Below are 26,793 nucleotides of genomic sequence, written 5' to 3' on the forward strand. Positions count from 1 at the left end.
ATTCAATTTTTACGAGATGAATGTTTTTAATCATGTTTAAACGTTTGTTTACATTAATCTTCTTATCTGTTAATTTGTCTGGCGGTCGTGAAACACAGTCTTTTGCCACCAGCCAAACATATCGACATGCCAACCAGTTGATTAGACACACTTTGGAATGTTAGAAGTTTTGATGAACGTTCAGTTAAAAATGAATCTCTTCTTTCTTCTCCCTTTCTTCATTAAACTTCTTTCCCAATTTGATGTCTGCACAGGGACGGCACCTGACCATAACACCTGTGACGCGCATCCGTTGATTCCGCTGTGTTTTACTTTTGCCTTGCAAGCACGTAAAACTCATCTTAACAGCGCATTAGAGCGTGTCCGACTGTTACCGTTCGCGCATAATTTGCCATATTTTCACCGGTAGAAGACGATGGAATAATTTGGAATTTTACGATCGCTCATAAATTATTTTCAATCGTTCGCCCGTTCGCGGCCCAAAACGTTTTCTTCCACATCTGTCTTCGAAACTCGGCTCAAGGTGTGTGTGTGTGGCCGGAAACCTGAGCAGGAATTTCTTCAGTTGGCCCACTTTACGGCGGCTTTACAAGAATCAACCACCGTTCGTATCGTGTCGTCTAATCGATGAGAGTAAAGCAAGTGCAGAAATAGAGGAGGAAAAAAATCCGTACACCCGGACCGGAAGAGCTATAGTTTATCAGCTGTGCGTTACACACAGCGAAAGAATCGGGACAAAGAATTTGCTTTTGCTGAATGGTAATTTTCAAACAACACGCACCAACCACGTAACGTAACCGTAAGTCTGATCTGGTGGGTTGTGAACCCAGCAAGCCAAAGTTTGGATTAAAGTTTGAAGAGCTATTTTTCTTCCTTGCACCTTGCACGGTGACGAATTTGGTGGAAAATTTCTCAACCAACCCGTTTACAGTTGATAGAGTGCTACTACTCGGAACTTGAAAACTTCGTTTTTCAATCGCAGCAAATCGTCAATCGAAGAACACTCAAGACTGATGAAACAAGTTGTACGAAGAATAAGACCAAAAGGGTTGATAAAGTTTGCAATTTTTTTTTTGCTCTCCTTCGTGTAAAGGTTGAGCAAACTGTCAAAAGCAGTGGTAGAATAGCTACCAATTCTGTGTTTGGAAAATGGGTATAAAGTAAAACGATTTTCCACAAATCAGACGTACGGATTAACCGATATCGGTTTCCGGTGGGCCGCAAATATTTGCCCATTGTATGGGGGAAAATAAAGAGTATGAGAGTGAAGAAGAAAGAGAACGGAAGAGTTTATTTTGCTGATCACTTGCAGAAACCCTCCAAAAAGGGACGGAGTTTTTTCATGTTAGTCGGCAAAATAAATTCAAACCTGATGAGAATTTAGACTTTGAAATTGCTAAAATGAACAACCAGAAATGGTGGCCCCGCGAGACTCGTTTGCAAAGTAAAAGATATTCTTTTCAAGAAATTTTGCTTATTTTACTTGTAATTATGTAAAGATCACCGAGAGCTTTCAAGAATAGAGCATTCTGAACGTTCTGCACAACATTCGTTCCGTTTCATTATGATAATCAAATTTAATAGTAATGTGATTGTGCTGAATATTATTTTTGAAGCGAAGATTAAACACCATTTAGTACATCTGCAAAATGACACGTTGATTGCTTTCCACGCTTGAAATGGTTGCCAGAAAATGGTTCCAAAAATCGCCATCGTCCACCCGAAACTCGATTGTACAATGAAACCATACTCATTGAAAATACCGCCTCAAGGAATAGCAGCTCCGGACCTGGCTGTACGCAAAGAAAGAGGACCGCTTTTCTGTTTCATTGCACGAGCTCCGATGAGCACAAAGCGGCACCGGGTAACTTGTTGCTTTTCCCAACCGTGTTTGCTGCTCTGCGGCAGTGGGTGATTAAATTTTTGCTCTCAAACCATGTTCGCAGTGCGCCTGGGATAGCAATTTTCCACTGGATTTTCCTCGTGACGAAACACATCAGCGTGCGAATGAAAAGTGGCAGCAAAAAGCAGCGACTGTGTTTGCAAGAAGATCAACGTGGAAAATATATTGAACCTAATGAGTATTGATTTTCTGCGTTTCTTCGAACGGAAGCGCAGAAGCATTTCCTTGCGAACCTTCACCGGTAGGCGATCGGAAGTCGCAAGTTTTTGGCCCGTCCGTTCGATGCTGTGGAACTGTGGTCTAGCCTTCGGGACATTTGGAGGCGAATGTTTCGCCAGCCATGTACTGTTTGTGCCTTTTCAGGAGGGAGGCACACCCGTTCAATGAAGTTGAAAATTGAAAACTGATTTCGCAGTATAGGTTCATTAACTGAAAAGGCGCATTAACTGATGGTTACATTCGGTGGATAAGGGTTTTTCGTCCTTAAGCGTGTGCAGGGGAAAATGGAAGATATAATTCGTTTCACAGTCTACTACGCACAAAAGGGGGTTTCGCTTTATTGAAGCAATAAATTCATGCAACAGGAGACTCTTTTATTGACATTTTAAATTAAGCCTCCAGACTTAAAACTGTGCACGCTACAGAGAGACGTTTGAAATGTGATGCGAACGTTTCATAGAGTCATGATGGAGGTACCTAATCACAGCTGTGTACATACATAGCTAGAATATAAGTGTTTTAAGCCCGTAGCAAGCATATCCCTTTTCTAGCATTAAAGTATACCGTTGGAGTACTATTGTGTGTATTGCTTCAGACCATACTCAGATTTCTTGCTGATCCTTTTTAAATCATGAATCCAAGGAAATGGGTTTAAGGATGGCAGAAATAGTAAGGCTACGATGTATTATTTATGTACAAAGTTTCAAGCCTACCCTCTGGAACATCAACATCAGAGCATGCCTTCGTTGTTAATTTCGATCAAATAAATCTCCTCTTAACCTCTATCAATCTTAATAAAATTCGATCGAATATGGTATTTTGTCCATGCTCGACCATGTGAATAAACCTGGTTATGAACTCTCGATAGGAACTCATCGCAATCTGTCGGATATCACAACTAACGAAATGTTTTCTGACTTACAGTAGACACTGTGCGATATGTTTGCTTTCAAGCGTATCGTACAACATCTAAACCATTTCTCTATTTTTGTATCGCCTTATCATGGACCAACCTTCCGTTAATGTCCGTTATGAATTTTAACCTTCTAGGTAGTAAATAGTATGAATGCAACCATCACCATTCCTGCCTGCTTATCAATGATTTGACATTTGACGATACGCTGTCACCGTCGTCAAGCGCATGTTGACAGTTTTGCGTGACCAATTCGTCACCATTTTGTACAGCATTTCGTTTACGCTTGTCGATGTTCTCTCTACGTCGTTTCAATATTGTGTTAGCCGTCGCTAAACCATGCACTACGGACGACAGAGTGACCGATAGCTTTCACGAAGGATAATGGGAATGAGCCTTGTGTGTGACAATGTTGACATCTTGTGCATTTTTTTGGGGGACATTTTCTTTGTTTTTCCTTTTGTTATGCTCACAACTCCTCCCAATGTCACAGATTTTCGGCGTCGTCAATGTTAGCTATTGCGTCAAACGCTGTGTTTTGATGACGCCGGTTGGAATGTTGTACAATTCCCTTGTAGTTTTCTTCACGGTTCTTCCTTTTAGAGTGAAAAAATAGCTGAAAACTATTTTTAAATTACTCGTTCATCTGTCCTTCCGATCGGGCCGGAGGCAAGCAAAATGAAGGCAAACTCTGGTACCCGTTGATAAGAACTACGCTTTACAAGTAACTGTTTCTCCAGTCTGTCCCTTCAGGGCGGAAGACCGTTGCCGCTGTCGCTTTTGTAATGGTATGCACATTTTGTGATAAATGAAACTGTTACTTCCGTCCAACGATCTCAGCCTCGGGGCACTTGCCTACCGTCACTGTTGTTTCCGCCTCGGAAAGTCCCTGTTCACATTCACAGACCCGGACGGAACAGTTTCGCCACGGGAAGTAACCATTTTTTGGACAACTTTGACTTCAATGAGAAAGAGAGCTTGGTTTTGTTTTCTGTGCTAAAATAGAAAGAGTTTTTAGGAAAATACAATGCCAGAAATAATGATGAATGTAAGAAAAAGACTGCGTTGTTTGACTGGAGGAATAGACTGCTTCTGAAGTTAAATAATGTCAAATAAATTTCTGTTCAACTTTGTTTCGACTAAACTAATGCCATTTACCTCGTAACTTGAAGAATCTTATTTGTAATTCAATCACACATAAATTGATCATGATTTGTTTATGATCTTCGCACGATGTAGAATATAATGTCCAAGCCTTTCGCATGGTTTATTTCTTCGCAAGAAATCATTACACCGATTAATGAGAACTTCGCTCTGTGTTGTAAATTGTAAAGATTATATCCCACATACTCTCAATATGCTAGATGAGACGTAGACTTAACACTCGTTAATGAATCAAATTTAATCTGAAAACAGCTCATGAGTACAGTGTAAATATAGTGCTCATTAAACTTCCGTAAACAAAACGTCACACACAGTAAACCAAATCCGTGTAACACATGGATTAATTGTGTAAAACAAGTTTCTTTTTTTTTGTAAAACCCTTCTCGAGAATGTTGCTCGTCACACGAACATTATTATATCGAATTTTGGATGAAATCACCCCTCCGAGCGCTCTGATTTTCGCAAGCTCATCAAGTGCGAGAAATGATGTAAATGAGGCGTTACGGTGAAAACGCTTATTATGTGAAAAGTTGGTCGTCCTACTTCGCGCGGACGTATGCACTCAAACACACTACCCAAAGCCGCTACTTACCCCAGAAGGTGAGAGAGAACATACTGTAGCGCAGGGGAAAACACTTTCCAAGTTTTGGGATAATTATCGATATAATGAATCTTCACTGCGTGTGGAATTTGATCCATCTTGGAATGGTCTCTTCGACACGGTTCCCTTCCGGACACGCGTTTCCATCGATATTTATTGTTTCCAAAGTTACACATCCCGCTACCGGTTGCTAATGTTTCGGTGTTGTTACAGTTATGCCTAGCCCTACATAAGAATGTCTGCACATTGCTCAACAATCAGCTTTACTGACTCGTTTGTTGAAGATTAACAATTTCGGAAAATTCATTAGCAAACAGCACTACAGGCTTATTGTTTCGGTGTTGGTTGTTTTCTCGATATCGTCAATTCTTGGAATCGAAATACCTGAAGGGAAACATAATAGCTTTAAGAGATTAGAGCAGATAAGCTTGTAGATCATGCAAAATCATAATCATCGTTATACAGCAACTGCAACTATTTTCCGATAAATGTATTCTTGGGCATAAATATAAATGTCGTTTTTGAATGTTCTGGTGTTTTTGGATAGAAAAAAAGGTATCTGGTTGGTTTGATGTTTATGTTGCTAAGTTGCCTCACGTACCAAGTTGGGCCGGTTTGAAGTCGCGTATTCAATGTGTACAATTATCACCTAACAGCGTCATAAGCGTAACGAAGCGTAAATGTTTACATCAGCAAGCGTCAATTGTTAGTGTTCAAATATTGCAGACTATATTGCTTAAAAGTCCGTAAAAGTTACTGTGCGTTCAGAAATGTATGTTAAAAATTTATCAATATTTCCATTGTACCATCCACATAGCCTTTGGCGACGTCACTTTCAATTCATTTGCAAATTCTTCACTCAAATAAAGAATGCGTAACACGTTATTGCTTCGGCCACGGAAAGTTAGCAGCACATTTTTCCAAACATTCTTTAATTTCTGCATAATTTCCAGAACGTCGCTATTACAAAAGTGACTTTTCGTGCTTACTTAATGGATCATCTTGCTATCCATCTTCCTCGCATACCGATTCGCCACCGGAAGCAAAACAAGTGACGCATTTAGTTTGATTACTTCCCGATGATGGATGGAATGTCTATCTGACAACTTTCGTTTGTAAGATGAACCATTTGTACACACAGCGGGATGCAATGGATAGCTAAATTTGCTACCATTCTGTGCCGAATTTCAAACATTAGCTAAAATGATTTTTTATCCAAAGAGGAATTTCTTCCAATGGAATTATCCATTTTTGTTCACTTTTCGTAACCTCAAAAGATTTTGAAATGATTTTCAAATGTGATAAATACAGTCTCACTTCCCATAAATATGGATGTAGAGCGTAGAATTCGAACAGTTCGGCAAGAGGCTATGTTCCACAGTTTTATCCCCGAACATTATTTGTTACACTCATCATCCATTTTCATCACCTTAAAAGCACGTGTCTATAGTTTGTGTTTATAAATATTTATTGACCCCCTGTGTTCCCAACGGGGAAGTACGGCGATGAACATTTGATGATGTCTTTTCTCCGTTCGTTCTGCCCATTCCATTGAGGTATCTTTGGGATTAGTGCATCAGTTTCGCTCGTGAGCAATAGTTAAGATACACATTTAATGTCCTAGTTACTTCGTTTAGGTGACCTCAGAAATAGGGTTTTCCGTGTATTGTCCATCTCCTTCACTCCAAATGTTGAGTTTATACTATTGTGTTAGATGACTTGAACGCTATTATATTTGATGACATATTCTTCCCTACCCATTCAGTCCAAGAGTTCAAGAATCTCAATATGTCCCCAGGTGTTTGAGAATGGTTTATTTTTTAACGACAGCTCCTCAAATTATGCAATCATTGTGGTGTGAAGATAAGGGAACCGAAGGAGGAAGTACGGCTGCGTCATCGTAATAAAATTGCATTTTCTTTTTTGTAATTCTATTTAAGATGTGCACGAAACTCAATGAATATAAACGTGTTAGTTTAGCAAAAAAAACAACGACTAGAACACCTAGTGCGTCACGGCTAGATCCATAGTGTACCTAGCAATTCCTAAGGTTCGGTGCCGTTCTTCGTCCAAAGGAAGTATGTTTGGAATTTATATTTCCCTGCTTTACCTGGTCTGTGGCATCAAATATTCCCATTTCATATCTTCCACCGGTTTCTCTGAAACATCGTGAGACAAATCTTCTGGACGCCCCATCGGTGTGAGTAATGATGAAGGTATACACCGTGGCCCGCTTTGTATATATGGTTGATGAGAAACGCAATAGTGTCAGGATGGTGGTCATTTAAGCATAATTAAAATTCTTCCCGTGGCAGTAAAGTGTCACCTAGCTATTTATCCTACTCTTTCTTTTGCTTGTTGGCAATTCTGCTCTCTGACGTCTGCTGTGTGGTATAGAAGAATTTTCTTAATGCACACACCAGCACTGTGTCGCTGTTGTTAGTGTTGTTGGTACATTTTAATGAAGCTTCAAACCAAACACGACACTTTGAAAGAGTAATTTTAAACCAGTATAAAAGTCTGGGCAAAACCATCGTACTCCGAGTGGCGTTTGTATTGAGTTACTTATTTGGCAGCATTTTTTTTGTCATAATGTAACTCTATTTCCTAAATGTATGGTAATATCGAATTACGTCATTAATTATTGCATAACCTTGTGCTTAAGGTTGTTAGTATCCGTTTTTTATCCGGTCGTTAAACAGAATATTAAACTTAATTTAAGCGAAAAGGTGATCAACATCGATACTTCCTTCTTTGGACATTTGTTTTTCTTCGATTTTCCTAATCCACATCCAAATGCGCAGGTTGACCTATTGAATTGAAGGAGAAAAGTTAATCGTAATACTTGCGATAAATATTTTAACGTTTTCTCACGTCACTGTAGACTGTATGTGAGCAATCGCGGGGGAAAACAATACCACCCACGAATGGTTATCATCAATCAGTTTTCCTTCATTTGTGTTCGGCTTTTTTTAACTTCCCCGTTTTTATCGCTCACTCGTGATGAATGTGCTATGGACGAATATAAAACACTAGTTTCATTATTCATACACACGCCACACAATACAGAGGTGGGGCATGTGCGCCCGTTATATAGACCCGCGCAATCTTTGGAGCACAGTTTTGATGGTCGGTTTTGATAAAACACACTACAGCAAGCATAGTTTTCGGGGTTAATAATCTACCAATCTACCTTTAGAGTTAGCCCCCCCCCTAAAGGGCTGTTATGCTCCACATTCGTATGAAAAAAGGGTCTCGGTTGCTGAGGAGGAAAAGTCTGACGCGTGGCTCATTTAACGGCAAGGTAAAGAATGAAATTTATTCCCTCAGAATCATGAGGCTGTGGGTCAACTATATTCTTCTCTTCCGGCCAGGGTGTGCACCACCGTTGTATTAGTGGTTTGCTTTACCCAAAAATAAAAATGCACCCATAAATCGGTAGTTCCATTGATTGGACCTTCTGTTGGTCGCCGTTCACTGAAGCTTACCAAAAAGGTATACAGTGTTTACCGGTAAAGGTGAAATCTTTTATTGATGTTTTTACCCCGATTTACGACCACTACAGGTGTGTTGCTTCTGGGTTGCCCGGAACCTATTCCGAAGGTGTCCAGTTCGCTCCGGGTGCTCGATTTAATAAACCACATTGAACGAGAGAAACGCGGTGGACCTTCCTTGTGGCGGTTGTGATCGAACCCTTGTGTGTCCTTTAGGTTTTTGTTTTGTTTTTGGAAAGGGAAGGAGGACCGCGTTAATAAATCCCTTCCTCATTAAATTCATTTCCTCGGGCCCAATGCGATGGAACACAGCATTGATTTGCTCCGTTGCTTCTTAATGGCGATCTAAAAATGTTTCCTTTAAAAGCATACTCGAACCATCTCATCAAGATGTGAGAAAGAAGGGCAAGAGATATGTGTGCCCTTTTTCCTGCTTTTTTGTTGCTCTATGTTGCTAGATGAGAGGAGCTTTCATGAGCTTTTTTTGGAACAGAATTACCCAATTTGTATTCGTGTTTCTATGGGTGTGTGTGTGTGTACTTTAGCTGATCGATCAATAGCACGAAAAATCATTCAAATTCGATTTAGCAGCCACCTTCCCATCACACCCGACCGGCTTAATGCTACCGGTATACTGCATTAATGAATGTTGCTCCATGTTTTGAAGCCATAATCCAACGACGAATTTGGTTTTAGAGGAGTTATATATATTCAAAATCTCTACCCCTCTTTTGCTATTTCACCACCATCCATCATACGTTCAATGTGATCCTTTGGTCTATGATTTGAATGTCCTAATCGATGTTTTCTATTCAAATAATCGAATCGGGGCACCATAGAAAACGCGACAGCACGAATTATAATCGAAACGAAATCACATGCAGTAACACGCGACTGCTGTGGAGAAAAGAAAAATCTCCTGTGAAAATTGGAAAACAGCCCAACCCGCAGTACCTCCGTCGAAGATTAAGCACATTTTATGTGCTGTGTGGCAGCTACTACTTTGCATTGGAGGATCATTAAGATCGGACGGGATTATTCTGTCATTTAATATGTGCATATTTAGTCCGTGTTGCTCCGAGGCTTACTGTATTTTTTTTACCAATGTTCCCCAACAAAACGCCCCGATGTGGCACAAAGAGCTGAGGAAGGAAGTTGGCTTCTTATTTGTCCTTTTTTTGTTGTTGTTGTGGACATTACTGATAATTACATTCACATTACACGATGGGCAGTGATGAGGGTCGTGAAGGGATGATTAAAATTCTCGAGATTCGATAGCGTCGTTTATGTTGGTAGAAATTATGTTAAGTCAAACATTTCTTCCTCGTAAAACCAAAGTAATGCCAAAAAAACCAGTGTAGCTACTGTTAACATTACGAAAATAACGCGACAAAATAGAAAAGAAGATAATATTATAAAAATATGTTTGGATGTAAAAGGTCAAACATTTCTAATGAAATAAATATCATTTCACTCTGTGAAGATTATGCTTTTACCTGAGCGTTGTCCTTTTTTCACTCCATCCAACCATTAAGTAAAGTACCCGTATGATGAATATTGAATAAAAATATTCGTCCGGATCGGGTATTTCCACTAAACCGGAACAGAACAAAAACCATATCATGCGTGTGGGCATTGAAATAAAGATCCTGAAAATAAGACCCAGCAAGCAAACACCTGCCAACGTTGCGTGGGTGGTTTGCCGGAGAATGTCGGATGTTTTGCATTATCCATCAAGCATATGCACACTTTACCGTCTGGCAGATTACACGGACTGTATACGAAAGGCGTCTTGAATCTAACCTATTCCATCTACTACCCGTCGGGGTTATTTCTTTCGTGTTATTTTTTTACAACGCGTCATCAGCGACGCCATCTTTCACGTTCTGTTAAATCAGCGGTACTCCACTAATCCGATTTCTTAGTCGCTTGATCCTAAACTTTGATTGCTTTTTCTACCCCATCTGACGATGGTACGGAAGGTTCTAATCATGCCGAAAGACTCTCCTAGAATACCTTGAAAATGGAAGCAAATTTTTATTTATAATTACAAATTATTTTGAATTTGTTTTTGTTTACTTCTTGTTTTATGATTTGTTACTTAATGTTTAGATTTACTTTATATTTAAAAACCAACTTAAAAAGGGGTTTTCTTCTTATGTTCATCTTCTTCTCATGATGTCATACAATAAAATATGTTTTCCAATAATTTATTAAGATTATATAATTTAAATTACTTTAATATGTGTAATACGCTACTGACACGTTTGAAAGCCTTCCACACACACACAAAAAGAAAGTTCGTTGTGGGTATTCGAAAGTACATCCTTAATACGTTTACAAGCAAAAACTACGTGGGACATCATCGATGACGCGCTTGTTACGTGAAGCAAAACTCGTTCGAATGTGCCGATCGCGACACGCTGGTCATCGTTATTTGAAATTCAGTAGCTTCTTGATGAGCGTTTTGAATTATTTATAAGCTCAAAGGAAAACAACGAAAGTATCAGTAGTATCACTAAACGGAACATGAAATGTTTTCATCAATTTCATCTCACGATTAGTAGCATGCTGTAATGATTACAACAGGAAATTCTTCTACAGAAAAACAAAGAATTTAGTTGTGGTACGAATACTTGGTATCGTTTTTTTCAGTTACATTTCTTAAAGTGATTAAATATAATAATCAAAATAAATAACTTTTTGCGGTAGAAGAGCTTGTACAGTGGGACATAATTTTACCTCGCAAGAACGCCATCTAACGTTCATTTGAAAATGGTTCTGAATTAAAACAACCGCCCTGCATACGCCGGCGGTGCATAATTTACTCCATTGGAGCGCACCAGAGGTGATCCCGTTATGTGGTTCTCACGATTTTTATGTTCCATTTTACCCAGCACGTCCCCAATTGTCCCCTCCTTTCTACCGCCAAAAACCTTACCCCCAGCACACACACAGACGCAAATACACTCACCAACCATCTATGTAGCATCGTCGTGTGCTTGGAACACACCTGGAAGAGCTTTTTTTTGCTCCATTCTCCATCCGTTTTACACCCTCATCTCCTTCCCCTCTGCCACCCCTTTGTGCAGCTGCAGCATTCACTGCATGCAGAGCAAATATGCTCCGGTCATTGACCGCACGCTTCTGCACCGTGATATGTATGGCACGAAAGATGCAAGCGACGAATGTGTTACAAAAGACGAAAGTCACATTGAAAAAAAAAAGCTCCCGCAAAGACGAATTTAACATTACAGCATTTTTCTTTCCATCTTTTCACGTTGCTTCTCTAACCGAAAAAATGGAGCCAATTTTCTACCTTCTTTCTCTCTTTCCCTCTCTTTTTGTGTAATTTTTTTCTTCTTTTTTGCGCTTTTTCGTTTTCTTACTTCTTCGCAGTTTCCGCATTCTCACAGGTGTGCGTGTGCAGGCACTGTTTTTCGATGTTACAAACCTTTCGGAGAAAGGTTGAAAAGAGATTTCCCAAAATGCAACAACCGTTATAAGTTGCTCGCAGAGCTGCTGGGAAGGGGTGTGTGCGTGTGGAATGTTGGGTGGCAATCAATTTGGATTGGAGTAAGAAAAGAGGGGGTATGGGATGATGCACTTTTTTCTCCTCTCTCTCTCTCCCGGCCATATCTCGACTACAATCGAGAATGCATCAACAAACGCTTCGGTTCTCTGTCTCCTTGCCATTTTTGTTGTTGTTTTGTTTCTTTATTTTGTGCATTTTCGCATCAAAAACATGTTTGGGTTGATTTTTCCGTGTTTTTATCTCATCTTCATGTACGGACAATGTTGAACCGTTGCGTTACTTCTGCTTCGATGCAACTTCTCTAACGTTCTTCGGGTTTGCTTCAAAAATTGTTTGCCTCACTGCCTATCTCTTTAGTCATTTCATCGTCTTACTCTCATATTTATGTCGGAAGTTTCGTGTCCACGCGACCGTTTGTGTATCAGGTCTTTCGTTGCGTTTCTTTGCTTTGCTTTCGGTGCTTTCGTTCACCGCGGGGAGTTGTGCAATTGTTTGGCCTAGTGTGGCCAAAGATATCTCGGCCCAATCGGTGCACTTCTTGTGAGTTGCAATTATATTCCGTTTCGTTCCAATACACCATACCGCGGACACACATAACGGCACAAATGAAGCGACAGGGAGGTTTTTGGCAGATAGGAGAAATTGTTTGACTCCCGGGTGTTCCGCATTTGTCGCGGTCGGGTTTTTTCTTCTTCTTTGTTTGGAGCAAAACCGTGTGACTTCAAATTTTGTTATGTTTTTGTTGGAACAAAATTGGTGAGATCGGCACGATATTGCATCGATGTAAAAGGCGATGAAGATGTCGTCCAACATTGGTAATAATCAATAATGATTATGTTTGGTGCTGTTATTTTCGTCAATTTTTTTAAAAGAGTTTTGAACTTATTATACCAATGACAGTTACAGTAAAAAAAAGACACATTATATCTGGCGCACAATATGTGAGTTGTAATTACCATGATGAAGAAAAGATGGATGCAATTGATGAGTTTTTTTAAAAACAAAAAAAAAACAAAAAATATCTGAACATCTGCAGCAGTACTACAAAACAAATCATTCAACACGAATCATAATATAGTGTGATTTTTATTTCTTGTACACATTACGCACTAAATGTCATCATTATTATCGCAAGCTGATTCATTCATTGAATCATGATTCATTAGCATTGCTATAATAGCCTTGCTACCGAATTGATTGATGGATTAGATAATAATGTTACCCCAAGCAAATACTGTTGTGCTTTAAAAATGAACCCGGCGACAAATAAATCATGCATCTTTCTCGGACGGAAAATTCAAATCTCTCCCGGAGTGTTTGGGCGGAAAATGCGGGAACCCATTTCTCGCTGTGCGTGTGCGTGTGTGTGTGTGTGTTACTTTATTTCGATCATCCTCCCTCATATGTCAAACCGTCTGTCAGCGACGATTATCGGCAATCCGATTATGGGGCACATCGCTTAGTCATCGTCTCTCGATAACTGTCAATCGCACGCTTCCATCATGTCCAACAAGGATCAATAAATGGTGGCCCGCGGCGTTTAACCACCAGTCTCCAGCGACGAGAGGAAAAAAAGGAAATATCCTCTTTTACGTAAGCCGCTTCTGCCGAAATGCGTAAAAGTCTCGATACTCCATGATAGGACGCAAAGGCTTGGCTGTGTCCTTTCCCAGCAGATGGTTTTTCTTTCTTGCTTCACCGTTCCGCACGGCCGTTATTATTTCCGTGCACGGGGTTCAGGTTTTTTTTTCTGCTTTGCCATTGATACCACAATCACCAAAGAATACTGCCTATCAGCAAAGGCATCCCAGAGATCGGGCGACCCGCGGGGGGTTGGGTTAAACTTACGCAAAAAAGAATTCTTCTAGTCTCTGCAGCGGTCGTCCTCGGCAAAGCGTTCGTCGTCGAATGGTTGAAACCACTTTGCCACTGTTCCCTGCAAGTGACAGGCGGCGCCTCCCGATGCTGACGCTAAACGATTATGATGGCATTTTATATTATGCAATTGAGGCGTGTATTCTTCCACCATCGATGTGATATTTCTGTAGGAGGAATCCTTATCGGGCCGGAGAAAGAAATACCTTAGCAAAGTGCTTTCGAGGTGCTTGTACATGTACTTTTTTTTCTACAATATTGACCTCCATAAAATGGCTAGCGGTTTTGCGATGTAAGGATGAGGGAAAAGAGCGGAACTTCTACACAGGACACGTTAAGGACACTGAATAGTACACTGGGTTTACGCTCGTTTTGTAATTTTTTTTTCGAGAGGATTTATTACATCCGTAGTCACATATTGTCGCGTACGGGTGTGTAGAAGCTATTTTCCATTCATATATGAACCATTTCCAAGAATACTCTAAATTTATGTTCTTATCCGCCTGTTAGCGTCTGCACTAAATTGCTAGAGTAAAATTTGCAATAAAAAGAAAGAGTTTTCTTTGAAAATGTTTCTTGACAAATTGTTTACTTTTATCATCAAATCCTCAAACGAATGCTAATTTTATCCATTTGCATGTGACGTGTAACATAAAATTGTTCTTTTTGTTTCATTTTTCACATATTTCATTTTTCACATATTTCTCTATTGCGCCATACTCAAAAAGTTATTAAAATAATAAGATAACAACATACATCATCGGTTTGAAGCAACATAGAAATGGTGATTTTGGTTGTGGTTTTTACTTATCTTTCTTCCTCACTAGGTCGTTAAATTATATTGAAGAGAAAATAATCTGTCTTCGAAATTTTGTGAAAAAAATGGAAAGAATTGCCAGAACACAGGAAAGGGGTCTGTTTTACCTTATGTAAATAATGAAAGAATTTCAATGTGAATCGTATCACCTTCGCAATCTTCTTCTATTTTTTCACTACAATCTCATTAGATCTTGGTCAGCTCTACACCGCGAGCTTATAAAATGTTGTTTTTTTTCTCTTAAATGTATAAAAGCAAGCCATTACATACTAAGAGAAAGTAAACGGAAACCCTGTCTTCCGTTTACAAATCTTCTTGAAATATGCTTCAAAATATTCCACTGACCACCACCATCACCTTTGTTCCTCCTTTTGCAAACTATCTCTACGAAACCCCTTATCTCGGCACTACCATTTAAAGTGGTAGAAATTATGATTTCCTCCAATCGCTTGCGGGAGATGCTCTTTCGCATACCGTCGTAACACTCTAGCGTGCTAGTCTACCATTTTAAATTTTTATCTCCATCGAGCATACCCTCATCGTACCGGAAGAGAGTCATTCAACGAACCAACCATTCACCGGAACATCCCTGACTTTCTAGCCAGAAAAAAACCGCACATTAAACAAACGACGTGTGGGTTCTTAGCAGTGTGCGTACGATAATGTTTGTCAGGACAACGAAGGCATTATGAGACACGAAGCAAACGTCGATTTTCGGTTCAACTCTCTCTCTCTATCTCTCGTTAACTGTCCACTTTAAATGAAGCACGTAATGGCTCAGGATTAAAGACGACTTATGGTGTACGTTTTTGGTGGTTAGAAGCTGGGAATCTTCTACTAATCCTTTGCAACCATCTCTGCATTTCACTCGATTTGTGAGCTTTTTCCAGTTCGTATGCACTGTTCCATTGTTGGAATTTGCCCCATTTGAATGCATTTTCCGATTACCATTAGGAGGAAAAGGTCCACGAATTGAAGCAGCAAAGAATAATTATCTCTAAATGATTTTTTTATTGAGATCTTCAGACGCTGCGGTTTGCTGTATTTCGAAGCGTTTGTATACCTATGTGATGATTTCCTTCCACCAAGTGTTTAATACACAAATACTTTCAGTTTTGATAACACAAATAAATAAATATTTTCCAATATCTTACTGTTTTTATCAAGCTTTTTTAACGATTTGATCATCTTTCAATACAAATCGTTTTTGGAAAGGCTTTCCAGTAAATCCTTGCCCGAAAAAGGTATACATTTATGTTGCCCACTGTGTTCTGGCCAGTTGCAGTTGCATAAGTTCATGCGAATGATTCGTTTTTGGACCGTGTTTGGAGTTTATCCGTGGAAAGTATGACTTCATATAGCGGTGGATTAAATTTTTATGGTTTTATAGCTCAATTAATGCTGAAAATCGTATGCAATGTTTAACGATCGTTGTGTCTCACATTTAAAACGCCTAAAAACAAAAGGAAGAGATTGGATAAACTCTGTGCTTAACGAAAAGTGCAAAAAGCCGTTGCATTTTTGAGGTTACGTGCTAAAATCATCCCCATAAAGTCATCATGATATCATCATCACCGCCTTTGTCGTTGGCGGCCCTTTCACTGCTGTCTACGTTTATTGTCGCCACCAGCTAGCCACAGGCGTGTCCGTATTTGCTTGGCGGTGATAGACATCAAACAGCGGAAAAAATAAGATAACTCAGTATCATTATGAAGATATTGAGCAGCGAAAGGGATTGTTTAAAGTGCACTTTACGGTCAGTATACGAAACAGTGAAATAAAAATACTTTGGGGATGCTATTTAAATATAGCAGAGATGATTCTTTGTTTTGGGGGGTTTCCTTTTTTTGTACCATTTACTTAAGCATTGTATGGATAATCGAAACGAATTCCCCAAACTATTCGATATATACATTAAACCATTAACGTGTATTGCTTTGCGAAGCGTAACATTTTATTGGATGATTTTTATGTGTTCTTCTCTTCTTTTTTGTTTGTGTTTTGCAAATAAGCATTGGCCATACGAAACATTGTGTATGCGGCCGAATACCGTGAAGCGATGGTGTGATAATGCTAACACACCAGCATGAAATCATCCGTCTTGATAAAACGCTAAAAGAAAAGAACTGCCACGGGAAGGAAGTGTTCAAGTAACCGAACGTGTCACGGTACATAACACACCGGGGTAGCATATTGTCACCATATCTTGAACAAGTTCTCGTACCAACTCTCCACCGCATGTACCGTTCCGCACACGCATACGAGCATTTGTGCCAAACCACAGCCAAAGCCATTTGCACAAAATAAGCAAAACTCTGCTGCGCTTTACGCTCTATCTATCTCTCTAACCGGCACACTCACTCAGCCCTTCGTCAAGATAGGGAAGCCTTGCTGTTGATTTGATTGTTGATGCTTAACACACAGGGAACCGCAGGGAAAATGGGAACCACCCCAAAAACATTGATTTGATTTTGCAACCCAACGTGCACCGTTTGCTTCAATGTTTCCTATTTTTTTGTGTGTGCGTCCATGGCCACCGACGGTCTGTGTGCTCGTTAGCTTCGTGTTCGGTATTTGATTGCAGTAGCAAATCTGATCCGGAAGTGCATGGAACTGGAAGTAACATGACCCACACTAAAGAAAAGCAGACTATTCGCTTTCGTTCGCCCGGTTTGTGTCAATTTTTCCTTTGCGAGACTTGTATGTGCACAATCTTATCTGACTGTGTGGCAAGATTTTCGTCGCCTTGTGTCTTCTCTCGCTGTCGTTCAGTTTAAAGCAGAACTGTTTTGGTGCCGGGAACGGGCTGATGTTATTAAGCTCGAAACAGTTCGTAATGGATGGCATTTTATTTACTGATTTGCTGAGTAAATGTTTTGAATTGTCTGTCCAAACCATGTGTCGTTTGTCATTTTTGTAGGGGGTGATTAATTTATTGAGAAGAAGCGAAACGGTTCCTAGCTGGTATGCATTAGAGCTTTATCATAAATTAGCAATATAAATGAGGTGAGTGACGTTTTGCTATCAGATATCATCACTAGAGTATTATATGTTTATTTCACCTAGTAACGCTATCATTTTAAAGTGACGCAAAATGTTCTGGAAGTCCGAAAAAAATTTGAAGTTGGACAACTAGAGGCATTTCATGATGAAAATCCTTCAAAAACACAAAAACATTAACACTTTGACAGCCGCACGCTGCGCATTGTCTACTTCACTGGTCGCCGGCGCCGTTTGCGCCGTTCAAAGCACGTCTCGCGGGCTTGGTTTGTTATCATCAGTATCTTTTTCGTATATTCGTAAATAATTAACGATTTAAAGCATTACCAGTCCGAGTTACATGAATAAAAATTTTTTTTTTCATCGCATTGAGCCCAATGTTTGAACCATTTTAAAGAAAAACACAAAAACCCATACTCGCTTCATTACACCACTGTGGTGTGATCGGCTTTCAACCGATGTGTCTACCATCACACCACAGTGGTGTGATCGGCCGTCAAAGTGTTAACATAAAAGTCCAGAAGTTTGGAAATTGGGTGCCACTGAAGCCAAGAGACCTCGAATGAAGTACACGGCAAATTAATAATTGCAGACATACCTCATCACTGACCGCCAACCCAAATATTCTAACCCGGAACATTATTTGGTGGGATCAGCTGTGTGTAGTCTACTGTGAGCTCCTACAAACAATCCACAGAAATCCTTACTCACCTGAATAGCCCGGACATTGCAACTTTAACTGCTCTTTTCCGATTTAGGGAAAAATCGCCACAAATGTTTTTCCAGCAAAACCTTGAATTACCTTGAGTTCCTAAAATCATCTATCAACTATCTTTTTTTTTAATAGCGCACGAAGCTTCAGTTAAGCGAAGATAATCAGCTGAAGGTTAATAAAAGATTTTTCTCCACCATAAGCCAATTATTCATTCTGTTTGCTCAAGTTCATGGCTATATTTGGGGGCAGGTAAAAGTTAAACACGTTGCTGATGAGTCCACCGAGTGGCATCATCGCGGGTGCCTCGTTTGCTAATAAAGTCATAATTAAGAGAAATTAATTGATCGACTCCACACAATGAATAATCCCCAGTGAGCAAAAGCGAAAAATGAATAAAGAAAAACAAAAACCTTTATTCCCGAGCTCGGTCTCGCAGGATGGGAAACGAACCGGGAAAGGTTGAAGTTGAATAAATAGTGGCGCCTGTAATTAAGAGCTTTCGGTGCATGCAACTTGAATCTCATCGATCCTTTTGTTACCTGCTCATCTTTCCCGTTCCTTTCTTCCACGTGCGTGTTTTATGTGAAATTTGCATTTGCATGAATAGTGTTTGGATTGATAAATTTCGCCCCATGTACCCAAACTAACCAAAAACGCGTGTATGCATGTATCAGAGTGTGTGAAGTGTATGATTGCACTTCCGCACAAAATGATTACATTTCTGCGGGATGCAGCTTCCCGCACTAAATCATTACCTCGGTTGGTCATGGATCATTTCACCTGTTGGTGTATAGTGGTTTCGTGTAATCTCCACTCGTAGTGTGTGGTTGGTGGAAATGAACGAGCCTTTTAAAAGCCGAGCCGCACCAGTTCAATTGCACAAACAAATATGCAAACGAGAGTTTTCGGGTAAGTTAATTAACCTACCTCGTACAGCAGTAATGTGCACTTTTATCGAGCTCAAGCGTGAAGCTGGATGCGTAATGGGAAGCAAGAGTTCCAGTTAAGGGGAAATCTGATATCAAGCGCGATCAGCCGGAAAGGATCCTTTACATGTCTTTACCCGGAAATTCGCTGGTAAAACGGCAAAACGGTCCAGCTTGTACTGCAGGCCGTGCAGGTTCAACTTGATGTTGGTGTGATTCATCGGAACCTGTCATGTCGTTCGAGGTTTAATATGTTTGACTTTTCATCGAGCGATGGACCACAGAGTTCCCAAAGAGTAACGAAGGTGATTGAATTTTGTATCCTGTAGCCGTTGTAGGGAAAAGCAGTCTCCAATCGATAACTAATTAGTGGGTATCGAATGGTTTACGTACCAAAACTATATTCTGATCTGATTCCGCGAGAAACAGACATGCAAGCAGCTACAGCTCCAGTAATGAATCTTCTCGGTTGCCATCGATAAGGTCTCTGTTTCCAGTGTTGTGAATTTGCGAATATAGTTTGGGATATTCGGAGGCTTACCATTTGTTTGCGGACCAAAGTTGAAGCGTCCTCGGCAGCAGCATGAAGTTGACATAATGTGAAACTAGAAAAGATTTCCAACCGACTCTTGATACGATGACAATGCCTTTTGGGCTTGCTATTGTTTTGCTCGCAATACGACATTATCCATCAACTCTCGCTGCTGCATAGGGTGACATACTGAGAATTTTCCCACAAGCATCCATTCATTTTTCCAATCTGCTTTCGGTCAAGTATTTTTTCTGGTTTAATGTCCATTTACAAGAACCTCCCGTTATCCTTTCGGTTTCTAGCATATCATTGTTTTGTTTGCCGAAAGGACCATTCCCCTTCCCCCCACCCCCTTTCTCAAGAGAAAGGGAGGAAAAATAGTTTTGTTGTGGAAATTAGTAGCATTTGCCGTAGTGGAACGGGTGAGTGAGCAGATAACAAAACAGCCCATCAACAACGCTGACCAATGCCGTTCCGGTTTTGCTAACAATAAGCGCCGTTGGCCGATGTTTTGGAACGATTTGGGTGTGGTGGCCAGTTTCGTTCATAAATTTTTACCAAACCCACTCAAACAAATGGGATAGCCCGGTTGGATAATATGAAGGTTCGGAGGTCGTTTAAGGGTTTTTTTTTGTTTTTGTGCCACTGTGTTTTCCTGGCACATCGTAATTCCATCGGTACCAGAGAACAGCAAATAGCCGTACCGCTCTATGTTTCTCTGTGTGTCTGTGTGGTTAGACTTATCATAGCTTCCGGGAGCGACGGACGTCGGGGTTTTCCATTCTATTTTCTTCTTCACTTAATATTTTTCTTGTTCTTTTTTTTTTGGTTCGTCTTTTTCACAAATATTGCTAATGGAAACACAAACTTCTTTTCCCGGCTTTCCGTTTGCGCTTCGCGAGCCACCATTTCGACTGGTTGTTGGAGACGTGAAGACCTGAAGGATAAAATTGGTATTTGTGTGTGTGTATATGCCGATGGGTTAAGTATAAAACTACCAATCGTTCGGGTGGGGGAAAAAAGCAAACCAACCGCGCGCCGTTGTTTCGCTTGGCTCTCTGTATGGCAAGTTTCCGTTTTTCCAATGTTGAGATAAGTCAGAAAACAAACTTACAAAAAGGGATTAAACAAGCAGTTTCGAATGTGAGAAAAAACCAAGCCATCCAGCAGATGGTCGGATCGACTCGGATAGGGTGTGCTGACTTCCACTTCCCCCCGTAGAAAAAAAACATGATATATTAACCATTTGTTCTATCAAAGTGTATATTTCAACCTGGTTCTTTCTTCGAAGTTTGTGCGAAAAGTTTAATCATAGTTGTGATGGGATAGCATCAAATATTCATGTTTTTTAACATCCTCCGTTTTCTGTTTTTCTCCCTCTCCTAACTACAGCAACTTTTCCGCTCGAATCCGGGCCTTACGGCAGCCAACTCGGCCGTCCCAGGTGCGCCGAACGGTCAACCACTGCCCCAGTCGGCTCTCTCGCTTTCGGCCGCCCAGCAGCAACAGTTCCTGCAGCATAATGCAGCGTACGCCGCCCAGCAGGCACCACCGTACGTCATTAACCCGGGCCAGGATCCGTCCCAGTACATGGGAGCGCTCATTGCGGCGGGCGTACCACAATACTATGCACCCGCACCGTGGAGCGTGTATCCGGCCAATCTGGCCATTCCGCAGCAACAGTCACAGCCCCGACGGCCGCTCACCCCATCGCAACAGGGAGCGGAAAACCAACCGTATCAGGTAAGCGTTTAGTGGTAACCGCAATTAGGTTAAATTAGGTTTTGAAAAGCGAAACTATACCCTTTTCATTTTGATCCTTTAATATTTTTGGGAAAATTTACATCCCACTCCTACTACAATCCTATTTAAAGTTGCTGCTTCATCATCATCACAATTAAAGTTCTTTTTTTTGTGCTGTGTTTTATATGTAAATTCTTCTTTGAAAATATTCAATTTATCCCTATTAACATTCGATCGTTAATTTACCTTTCCGTACGGTAAAATTCATCTATACATACACACTGGACACTGATTTATATATTAAAGTTTTTTGTATGCATCACAAACATCACCGGCAAAGCAACTTTGAGTACAAACATCAAATAAGTGAGGGAAAAAATCATTCTTCTTATTTCGCTAAAAATTGCAATTAATATTTCTTCGCTAAAGCTTAATTACTTAATAATCTTTGCGATCAGAAAACTTAATTTGGAGAGAGAAAAAAATCCTTTTATTCTTGCCACACACCATACATCAATTGAGCCACACAAAGCGTCAAACAGGAAAAAAGGCAGATATCAAGATAGAGTTAGTGGATAGTTAATAAAGCAAAATGGGAACGATGAACTTTTCGGTCGGTTTTTGGGGCGAAGTACCCCCTATTACGTCCGTTCGCCCCACACCGCGTCTTGAACACATTTCACGTTAAAGAATTTTCCGAACCGAACAAAAGTTTGTATTGGTCAGCCGGAACGCACCGCTGCTTTTCTGTCTCTCGCGAATGTTTCGACAGTTCTCAGACGATGTTGCACGCTAGGACAGTGGGTGGACATTTGGGGGAGAAAACAACAAAATTAAAAACCCGAAATTAGAAAGTTAGTTAAGTTAGTTGGAAGTCCATTAGCTAACATAGACGTATCGAAAGCTTAATTTTAATTTATTGAACAAATTAATTAAAAAAAAAGGATTTTTATTTGAAATTTGTTTAGATGGTTCTTGGAAGAAATTTCTCCACAAGTTTTATGTTCTTGATAGAACGTTCGATATCCATGAAAAGGATTTCTGCAGAACTAATCTTACACCAAGAAATCAATCGAGATTTCATGCAAGATGAATTCCAAATTTGTCGAAGTTGATTGACAAAAAATTATCCTTTTCAATTGTATTAACCTATAACCAAAAATGACGACAAAAGTGAAATTTAACTTTTTTGGAAAACTAATGTATATATTCATGTTCATTAATAAAAAGTATGAAAGAATCAGTTGCCAATTTTTTAACGCTTTTTATAGAATGTGCCATACATGTGTGCCATACCAATCTGTTTGACAGATGTAAAAAGCTCTTCGAAAATGTTGCATTTTCTGTTGGAATGGATTTTTTCCACCTTAAAATACCGTGGAATTTTGATCGTATCTTTATTTATTGCTATTTTTAGGATAAAACATTCGAAGACATTTAACAAAACTAAAAAAAAAGAAATATCCATCTATTTCTTCTATGTTGTCCCACCGTGCGTTGTTACCATCATCAACCGCAATGGGTAAAATAATTACAACTTAGTAATTGGATTAAGTCTACCAAGCGGCCAGCCCAAAAACATTCAGTTGGGTCTACCGTTTACTTCTTCTCCGCACCGGTTTCGATGCGGTTTTTGCAAGCTTTTCATCTGTTTCCAATCTTTTTTTCGTTACTGGCCATTTTCGAGTAACATGCCCTCATTTCCCATACACTCTTACTTCCGGTGTGCGCCACTCAGACGTGCACGTGATACTACGGAAGGTAAACTTATTTTCAGCATCTAAATTCTACGAACACTTTCATGAAATATGGGTTTTTTCCTGACTGATGTTTAATTATGACTGTGATGAAGTGTTTCATAGACATCGACCGACGATGATTCTATTCATAGTTGGTTGAATGTTAATCGTTTGAATTTTCAAAAGATGTTTTTTTTTAATATTATGAAGGACGTTTAATAAACTTAGAAGAACATCAATCTTAGAATTTTTGATCCATTCGTGCTTGATCAATGCTAAAAATTTGTCTAATTTAACACTTAACAAGCTTCATCAAGATATTCCACTCTCCTGTATTATATTTCGAAAAGCCCTCCCATCATCAGCCAAGACATCCTCTATGTTGGCAAAAAGGTGGGTAAGTTGATGCACCAACCATGGTTTGTGAAACTTGTAGTCAGTTCCTTCCTTCCTGCACTGTCGTAAGCTCAGGGCAAGTTCTAGCATCACCCATTCAAGCATGGTTGTTGCCTCATCGCAAAACCTACAACCTATTTCCGACCTTCGGTTAGAAATGCGAAATGCCTGCAACCGCACCAGCGGGACGGAGGTTAGTAAAGAAGTTAGCTGGCGTATTTATTAATGAATAGTTTACGCCAACCCCGTAAACGTGATTATGCTGCTGCACCTGGATGCCTCACAAGTCGGTGTTTGTGTTGTGCCGAGAACGAGCAGGCGGTAAAGGTAAATCTCGTCCCAAAACCCGAAAGTCAATCTGTTCGTCCAGCCAACCATGCTCTAAAGGGAGCTGAAATGGAAACCTTGCAAGCCAAGCTGCCCTGTTCTAGTAGCAGTGTAGCTAATTGGTATTAATGATTCATTAACACAATACCACAACACTCCCTAACGCAATTGGGAGTTTGTAGATGCAAACACAAACCCGCACACCGGGTCTGAAGAGATGTGTGTGAAAACTCGCTCCAGACGCAAGTCTGTGCACGCGAGCATTAATAAAGTAACACACACAGGACGTCGTCACGCGGTTGTACCAGGGTTTCGCTTGGCCAACCTCTATTACTTCGAACAGGCGCTGATACACTGTCCCCAGCAGGAAGTTGCCCTCCACCACTCGGGCGGGAAGCAGTTGCACCGCGACTTGCAACGAACAATTTTCATCCCTCTTTCTTCTTTTTTTCCTCCGCAACATTTACACCTTATTTAATGACGAGAAAGGCACACGTCGTATATAATCTTCATCTTTTGGAGAATCGCGTTCCCGGTCATTCACCAAAAGGCGGTTGTACATAATGTACATAACGTCTGCGAAGGTCGGAAAAACTTTTACCGGACGGATGATGATTTAATTTGCTCCAAGGAAAATGCTTTATCAGTGATCCGGCTACCAGAACAGACATTGTTGAAGAAAGATTCATTCGAGCGATGATACTGTGCAAAGGAAAATCGTGAAAATTCAGGCCTACCAACGACATTTGAAAAGAAATATTTGTGAAACTAGTTTTTGCTTTCCACATCTACGAGATTATTGATGAAAGCAGGTTTTTGGTTTGATCATATGTACGGAAGGGCACGGTATACACTATCCCCGGTGTGGGGAGATCGCGTCATCGCGGTCGCGAACTCTTATACCGTCATGCCGTAATGGACGTGATGTGACGAGAGTTTATCGACCTAGAGAGCAAGGGAGAGAGAGAAAGAGAACAAGCACCGTAGCCAAGCGTTATGTATCATCTTGTGACCCTGGCCATCTCTGGATGCTTTGATGGTCACGGTCAGACATTGGCGGACATCACGTTATGGTTCAAATATTAAATCTCTTAAATCTCGTTATTTTATTTTGCGATTCTTGAGAGCTATCTTCACTTCAATGGATTCGTTGGCATCGAGTTGCGCAGACAATTTCTATGCGAATTTTTCTTTACATTGAAAACGGCCAGCATAATGGGCACAAAATTAACACACTCCACGAGACCACCCTCATTGCAGAGTAGTTTCAGTGAAAGCGTGTTAAAAAGAGTGTCCCACAAGCACACGTCATTTTGGCCCTATTGCCAACTGTGGTCACGCAGTGGAGATGGATTGCGGTTAATCGGAACTGAAAAAATAAATATTGAAATTAGAAAATTCAATTCCCTCCACTCTGACAGTTAGTTATTTCGTAAGGAATTTTCCCGGTTGTGTTGAAGTTTTCCAACTGAGTGGGTCATTTACCTTCACCCATTCCAGCCAAATCAATGACGTCGTCGGACGTGATGGAAACGAACCAAGGTATATATAAAACACAGACCAACGAAAATGTCGCCACATCTCCACAGTCCAGCGATCGATGCCCAACAAAAAAAAGGTCACTCTGCGTGTTGACTTGATATTGGTCGTGCGCCGTAATGTACACCGGGCACCAAACCAAATGGTGTTGGGTGCGCTACCTTCCCTTCCCTGACCGGGATTGTTGTAATTTAATTCTTATTGGCAAATCCATCAACGCCGGGGAAATTAAAAGTGAAAGCGTAATGGTTAGAAACAGCAAGGTAAAGGGCTCGTTTACCTGTTCGCCTGCGGGCTGATGAGGGTCATAGATCGTCACTTATGCTAAACAGGGACCGTTCCTCACATATACACATATATGTACACACATAGAGCTTTTGTTATTAGAGCGCACCACCCGCACATTCTCGGTTGGATTACTGTTTTTTTTCGGTAGCATTTTCGTGTGACTGGTATGCTGGATATTACCATCATCAATTAACATATAACGCGTAGCTTATGGTTAGGAAACGACGAGTGCCGAGTGGGCAGAGACGACTATGTGTATCGGATCGATTGAAACGAACCTGAACCCTCAGAGCGCTTTCTGCTACACTGTAATACCTCCATCGAAGGTGTCCGGTTGATGGTGCATAAATGCCATAAAACCTAAGTAGCGAAAGTAAGTAACTGGTTGTTTGCCCCTTTATTCGCTGAATGTGGTTCATGTTGTTGGTGCCACCCTATTACAAACTACTTGAAGGAAAACTTGTTTCCCATTCGACTCTCTAGTTCACTGGGTCTCGATGCTCATGTAAGGAATTCTTCGGACAAGTCCAAAGAAATGTTATCAGGTACTGTTGGGCCTACTTTTGTGCTGATTTTCTGTTCGGATTTTGCACACTGTGACAGATTTTGGACGATTTTAGACTCGTTCGTTATGAAATCACTTTCAAACTTTCAAATGCATAAGCAAAGCCATCTCGTTTCTCTTGTTCGGTTTGTAAACCTGGACGAGTGCTCGTTATATTGAAAGTTTTTTTTCTACAACGAGTTTACCTCCATAATTAGCTAAAAGTATCGTGATGCCTGAAAAAATCAATATACTTGACATATTTTTTTATTTGCATTGCTCTTTCAATTCTATTACAGTTTGTTGTGACGATAAATTTTGGTTCCGATGAAGGTTTGGGGACCGCGACACTTCGTGCCCTGCACTGCGGAAAGGGAAAAAGTTCATTATAATTTTACTTACATTTTATCCAATACCCACTCAACTCCCAACCAGAGGGAGAACCATCATCCGGTGGTTCGTGCATAAGCCTAGATTCCACAGCAAACAACAATGCTTGGTTCATTATCACCCCGGGGACGGA

At 40.4% G+C, this 26,793-nt stretch overlaps 1 protein-coding gene across 2 annotated transcripts in view; it reads left to right on the plus strand.

The window, feature by feature from the left end:
- Window positions 1–26,793, plus strand: part of LOC125760936 (maternal protein pumilio) — a 173,773-nt gene that overhangs the window by 128,654 nt on the left and 18,326 nt on the right. For both annotated transcript variants that reach the window (XM_049421542.1, XM_049421543.1), the window contains exon 10: window positions 21,087–21,437. In XM_049421542.1, the coding sequence (XP_049277499.1) occupies window positions 21,087–21,437 (351 nt within the window). The remainder of the gene's footprint in view (window positions 1–21,086; window positions 21,438–26,793) is intronic.

Source organism: Anopheles funestus, chromosome 2RL (assembly GCF_943734845.2).
Source record: "Anopheles funestus chromosome 2RL, idAnoFuneDA-416_04, whole genome shotgun sequence".
Lineage (NCBI taxonomy): Eukaryota > Metazoa > Arthropoda > Insecta > Diptera > Culicidae > Anopheles > Anopheles funestus.